Genomic DNA, 6987 nt, shown 5'->3' with positions numbered 1-6987 from the left:
AATATTTTATAGAGAGTAAAAAACTAAAATATATGTAAGTAATACCAAATAAAAAATATTATTACATTTATCTGCTTGCTGGTATAAAAATTGGTCGTATCAGAACCAGTCTTTTAATTACATATAAAATTTAACGAATGAAATCTGCCTCTTTTACCATCTCTTTAGCTAAAAAGCCAGTTGATCTTCCAATTAGTTACCGAATTGAAGTTTTGTTTCTAATGTGTTGGATCTATAAAAAATGATAAATATATATAATATGGATAAATTATAATATTAGTTACCCAATTATTAGCTTGTTTTTGCTTTGGTCTCCCAACTATAAAAATTTCAATTTAGTCATTACCGCTTTAAATCATTTCTAATTTGGTCTTTAACATTTTAGATCGTTTCTATTTGGTCACACTCTGTTAAATGATTAATGGAAGTGATGATAAGTTCTTTTCTAACTGGTATAATAACACATCTAGTCTTCAATTCTTACACATTCTATCAATTTGATTCTCAAATACATATAATTAAATATAAATTATATATTATGAAAAGATACAAAATATAAGATTATATATATGTAAATAATATTATATGTTTTCTATTTAATTATAATTATAATACTCAGATATGCATTTAGCCCTCGAACTTGGCACCTTCTCCTAAGTTGGTACTTATGATTCTTTTTGTCCCAAATTAGAACCCGAATTTTCATTCCGTCAAGGGTTTTGATACTTTTTATAACGGTGTTAAATATATGACACATGGCCCTCTTAGGTTGTGGCATGTAGGACTAATGATGTTAAAATCTATTTTTTATAAAAATATTTAAAATTTTAAAATAAAATATATAAAAAAGTATACTTTTTAAATATAAAAGAATTTATAAATGATAAAGTTAGAAAAATCGAAAACCTAGAAAATTTACATCTTTTTCAAAATAAATTACAAACAAATTAGATGTAAGATAAACTTTACAATACATTTTATGCTTAGAGATAGGTGCATATTATTACATGATTCTTCAAATTGACAAGAATGGGGATTTGAAAAAGCTTACAAGAAGCTTTTTTGTTTTTTGTTTTATTATTTCTTTTTATTTGTTAACATTTAGGTTTCCTAGAAAAAAATTGGGTTCTTTTGTTGAGAATGCTATTAGAACGATCATGAATGAAGATTATGAAAATTAGTTTTGAGTTTTGGGTTTATCAAAATCACAAATTTACATACAAGTTTATCAATATTAATTATGTATTTAAAAATAATTACATTATATTTAATTATATGTGTGTAAGTATTGATGGCTAAATATGTTATCATACCAATTAGAGAAAAACCACATCATTAGTCCCGTTAACCATTTAGCGGAAAGTGACCAAAATAGAAATGATCTAAAATGGTAAGTGTCTAAATTGACAATTTTAATAGTTGGGTGACTAATTCTATAATTTACCCTATAATATATAATGCCAATTCAAGCTAAGTATTAGATTGGTTCTAACAGTAGTAATAGGTGGAAGTGGATTGAGTTCAGTGATTGGGTTTTCAAACCAACATAACAGATTCTGCTTTCCTCGTTAAAAACAAGTGGCATTATTATGAGAAAATCTGAAAGCATTGCGATGCATTAGAAGAGAAAAAAGAAGGCAAACAACTTAATTGAGCAACATAATAATATAATTAGATGCTAAAGACAAAATTCCTGGTGACTGGTTACATCAACTCTACCATCAAATGTTCTTTTATCCAAGTTTCAGACTTAACTTCTTTCGATTCCCTCGAGACCGAAGCTCAGAAAACCATATTACCTAAGGCTTCACCCATTTTATAACTCATCCTTGAGACCAGAAGACTCTGCATCTGCACCATCCTTACCTGCTTTTGTCTCGGGCTCTGTCTCAGTTTCTTCCACATCATCTTCCTCTTCAATTGTTGCATCAGGACTGATATTTAGGCTAGATTTAACTGAGCTGTAGATGCGTGAGGCGAAATCCTTGGGGTCGGATAAAATGAAGCCACTCTCCATTAGAGCTGTCTGGTAAATAAGCTGAGCCGTTTGCTTCACGCCCTCATCCTGAAGATCCAACAAATGTTTTTTTATCAGAAAAGGAACTAGCAGAACAGATATCGACTCTAACAAGTTAGTTAATAAGTCCATGCAGGAAGCAGACACCATATCATGGAGTGAGCATCACTTAACGACACATGCCATTAACTCTAATAATTTTATAGTAATAAGCTGAATCTGCATAATGAATAATAAAAAAGGTCCGAAATTGAAATTATGAATGGCTAGAGAACATGGATGTTTGGGGTTACAAATGTGCATACCTCGGGGTCCTTAACAACTCTCTCACGAAGCTCCTTGACGATTGGGTGCCTTGGGTTTATCTCAAGGATCCTCTTGCCACGCATGTATGCTTGCTTGCTAGCATCAGTTAGGGTTTGAGCTTGCATGAGTCTCTCCATGTTAGCACTCCATCCAAACTTCGATGTGACGACCACACAAGGAGTGTTGTCCAAACGGTTGCTTATTTTCACCTCATCAACATCCTCAGTCTTCAGTGTACCCTTCCACCATTTGGTTAGTTCCTTAAATGAATCCTTGAGTTCCCTACTCTTAGAGTCTTTCCCAATTTTTAGGCCATCCTTGGATACATTTTGGAACTGCTTTCCTTCATAATCCATCAGGTATTGCATTAGGTATTCGTCAACTGGATCCGTGAAGAAAATGACCTGGAAATAAAAAAGGCCATTAGACACAAAATAAAACAATTTACAAATATAGATCATAAGGAATAAAATAAGCAAAAGGAAAGATATGAAAAAGATGGTTTGAAGTAAAGTATATGTCTGAAGTTAACAGCTAATGTTTTTGCAGTACCTCGTAATTTTTCTTCTTAAGCCTCTCCAAGAATGGAGATTTTTCCAATTGTTCCTTGCTAATTCCTGTAATGTAGAAGATATCTTTCTGCCCTGATTTCATTCGTGAGATGTACTGATCCAGTGAAGTCAATTTACCATCTGACTTGGTGCTGCATTGCAATTCATACACTATTAATGATAGTAGTGGCAGAAAAAGGAAAATTCTTCTTAGGAAATAGACCGCCTCAAAAACTAATACCTCTCAAACCGAAGGAGTTTAGCCAAGCGATTTCTGTTGGTTGCATCCTCAATGATACCTAGTTTAATGGACTTTCCATATTCATTCCAGAACTTCGTATATTGACCCTTTTTCTCATCTTCATCGCCAGATTTTTCAACATCTGCATCCACATCAATATTCAGTTTCAATCATTAACCAATAAATAACTTGGGATAAAAGACTTTGAATTTAATTACAAATATTTCACTCCAGACTGGCCACAGTCTGGGGTGAAATATTTGTAATTAAATTCAATGTAATTACTAAAAAGAAACAATTATGACCTACCCTTCTCATCTTTGCCACTGAACTCATCAGGATCCTCGTCGGCAATTCTGCGAATCATATCAAGGGCTTTCCTCACGAGTTTCTTCTTGATTGTTTTCAGACTGCTATGAGCTTGTAGCATCTCTCGAGACACATTGAGTGGTAGAGTATCGGAATCAACAAGACCCTGATCAATAGGTTATCCATTAAAAAATCAATCAGATAACAAATGACCCATAAACCTCTTGAGTGCTGATTTAAGTCAACTAAAATAACATGTCTTCATTTACCATCAAAAAACTAAGAAACTTCGGCAAAAGCTCATCAAATTCGTCAGAGATAAAAACTCGTCTAACGTACAACTTCAAGTTGGATTTATTGGAGTTATAGTAACTCTGATACAGATTATGAGGAGCCTTAGGAGGCACAAACAAAACAGCCTTGAACTCAACATCACCTTCAGCAGTGAAGTGGCTCCAGGCCATGGGCTTCTCATCACTAAAGTCCTGCAGTGCAACACAAATACATAACAATAAAGGTTAGTAACTTCTCCAAAGGGTTTTCGGTAGACTGGAGCTAGGAAGTTTATGTCAAATTACCTTTGTCAGAGAGTGATAGAATTTTACGTATTCTTCATTTGTTACATCCTTTGGACTACGCAACCATATAGCCTTAACATCGTTCAGACGTTCCCATTCATAAGTAGTTTCCTTCACCGTCTTTTTCTTTTCAGTGTCTTCATCCTCGCTTTTGTCAGCTTCATCTTCTCCTTCCTCAGAAGAAGTGCTATCAGCTGTTTGTAGCAATAAAAGAGAATGAAACCAAAAATTTTGATCAGAACATGCAGAGTCTCTTAGTATTATGGAAAATGGCATCAGTAAGTCTTGAATAAACATTAACATGCTTCCTTTATTGAAACATACAGCTTTCCTCATCACTTGACTCATCTTCATCTGCAGGTACCTCAACATCAACCTCTTTACTTGCCCAGATATAGATGGGGAAATTGATGAATTCAGAATATTTCTTCACCAATTCCTATAGATTACAACCACAGCATACTCTGTTATATTTTCAAAAGCCAAAGCGAAAATAAATACAACAAATCAAGAGTCCATGAAGATAACAATACAAAGGATGGTGACATGAAGGATCACATAAATCCCAAATGAAATCAGTATACCTACAGTAAAGGTAATGTAAACAAACAAGACTTGAGCTTTACTAACCTTTAATTTGCTTTCCTCCAAGTACTCCTGAGCTTCATCCCTCAGATGCAGTCTAATCTCAGTTCCACGTCCTAGTGGTTCATTCCAAGTGTCCTCTGAAATAGCAAATGCCCCATCAGCCTTCGATTCCCATACATACCTGAAAAACAAAAAGCATTCAATAAACCATTATTAACAATGAGTCAAACATTTCCATAAAAACTAAATTAAGGTTTACAGACTCACTGTTTGTCATCATTGTGTTTACTAATGACTTCGACATAGTCAGCTACCAGATATACAGAGTAAAACCCAACTCCAAACTGCCCAATCAGATTAAGGTCTCCAGTGCTCTGCATTTTCTCAACAAATGCTGCATAGAGAAAATAAAATCAATCAATTCAATATGAATAATTAATCTTAATTATAATTACACAAAGTCACTTGAAGAAAAAAAATCTAAGATTCATTTACCCGAAGTTCCAGATTTTGCAATTGTTCCCAAATTCTTAATTAAATCTTCTTTTGTCATTCCTATACCTCTGTCGCGAAGCGAAAGCATTTTCTTCTCTTTATCCAACTTAATCTGCAATTTCATAAATTTTAAGGCTTAGAGAACACAGATTTCATGCATCGATGCAGAAACCGGATTTCTACATTTACATGGTCATTTTATAACATTTTTGTCTAGTTATTCTATTCCTAGAATTTCATGCATTTATATTTCTATAAAATAAAGTTAATGTGCAGAACTAACCTGGATCTCCAGCTTGGAAGTGTCACCTTCGCCCAAAACCTCTTTGTCTGTGAGTGAAAGAAACCTAATCTTGTCCAACGCCTAAATTTCAAAAAGTTTCCATTTAAAATTTGAGTTCAGAAACAATATCTAAAAATAATCAAGGAAGAATGGCAAAAAACTTACATCAGAAGCATTGGAGATCAACTCTCGGAGGAAAATGTCCTTATTGCTATAAAGAGAATTGATAATAATATCCATAAGCCGAGACACCTCAGCTTGGAACTCAAATTTCTCCGCATTGTTGCGAAGCGATCTCGAAGAGATCGAATCCGATTCCCTAAAAGCAAAAGAAGAAAAATGGATTCAAAATATAACAAACAAATCAAAGATTAATGAAGACTACATTCTTAAACAAAATTACACCAACCTTTTAACAACATCAGAATCAGTTTGTAAGCCGTGAGGCACAGCGCCGATATTATCCTCAACTTTTGGAGGATCCACGGCTCCTTCCTTCGCATTTGCTTGTAGTTTCCTACCTGAAACAAAGTAGATCCAAATTCAGCATTCAAACGCTAAAGGAAAATGAAAAATGGTCTAAACTTACCTTGGTCTGAGAGGAGACTGAGAAGGCAAAGAAGAATAAGAGCGGAAGGGATCGTCCATTTCCCCATTGGCTGCTCTTTTAAGCTTTCACCTAGTGGAATTGTTAGACAAGTTCTATGTATCGGAATGTTGAATTGGTTTGGGAGTGCTCTTAAATAGCTGAGGTTTTAGCAATTCAAATGATTGTTGGTTAAGAGTTTCGATCTTTTCGTAGGTAGGGAGTGAAGCGTTAGGATTTTTTTCTAGTTGGTTGAGTGCCAGCATGGCGATATAACGGTTAAAGATTTTACTTTTGTAACAAGTGGCAATTTTTTATTAGCAATGCTTAATTTCTTCGGCTTGGAGTTATGGTGGGCCCCACATGAGAAGACGTCAACTCCTTCGCTTACTTGGCCCAAGTGGATGATCAAGCGGTTTTGCTTTCAGTAACGTGGCACATTATGATTTCGTTTTGGTCCCTAGTTTGGTTTGGATGTGTTAGGATTTCCACATGGTTCTACGGGAATGTTCAGGATGCGTTAGGATTTTTACTATTGGGGAAAATGTTATTAACACCTGCCGTGGGTGATGGAATACAAATTCTATTAATGTAATAACAGTTTCGGTTTTAATATAAAATAGATATTATAGTACGTTGACAATTAATTTTATTACAACTCAAGCATGACATTTGTAATGATTGTACGCACTTATACGATAAGAAAATCAATCTTGGATGGTTTAAAGTGACGGGTAAAAATTGACAAAAGAATTAAGCATCCATCAAACTCAAGAGGATGACGACAAAATCATCCTTAAAATCACTTACAAAATGAAAATTGCATGCATATGCAAAACTAAAAAACATGTGCTATCAGAGTAGACAAAAATTTCTAAAAGTGAATATAAGCACTATCATATGTCTACATAACTTGTGAAATAGTAAAGATACTTATAAAATAAATCTGCAAATTGAAAAGAGAGAATGCGCATGAAGTGAACGAGAAGAAAAAGAAAGGGAAGGTTGGTGAAAAGGAAGAAAATGCAGGTTT

General features: G+C 34.1%; 1 protein-coding gene across 1 annotated transcript; it reads right to left on the bottom strand.

Moving 5' to 3' along the window:
* Positions 1-1618: 1618 nt before the first annotated feature.
* On the bottom strand, positions 1619-6157 carry LOC105784225 (endoplasmin homolog). The gene is made up of 15 exons (XM_012610040.2): positions 5958-6157; positions 5778-5889; positions 5534-5687; positions 5369-5449; positions 5086-5197; positions 4858-4984; positions 4633-4771; positions 4327-4441; positions 4003-4196; positions 3694-3909; positions 3425-3590; positions 3116-3257; positions 2876-3026; positions 2323-2727; positions 1619-2065 (listed from the first exon to the last, which is right to left on the bottom strand). Exons 1-15 carry the CDS (start codon positions 6022-6024, stop codon positions 1817-1819), a joined length of 2430 nt encoding a protein of 809 aa, XP_012465494.1. The 5' UTR covers positions 6025-6157; the 3' UTR covers positions 1619-1816.
* Between the last annotated feature and the right edge of the window lie 830 nt (positions 6158-6987).

The sequence above is a fragment of the Gossypium raimondii genome, chromosome 1 (assembly GCF_025698545.1).
Source record: "Gossypium raimondii isolate GPD5lz chromosome 1, ASM2569854v1, whole genome shotgun sequence".
Taxonomy (NCBI): Eukaryota; Viridiplantae; Streptophyta; class Magnoliopsida; order Malvales; family Malvaceae; genus Gossypium; species Gossypium raimondii.
The sequence above is the reverse complement of the archived record's forward strand: the minus strand, read 5'-3'. Positions and strand labels throughout refer to the sequence as shown.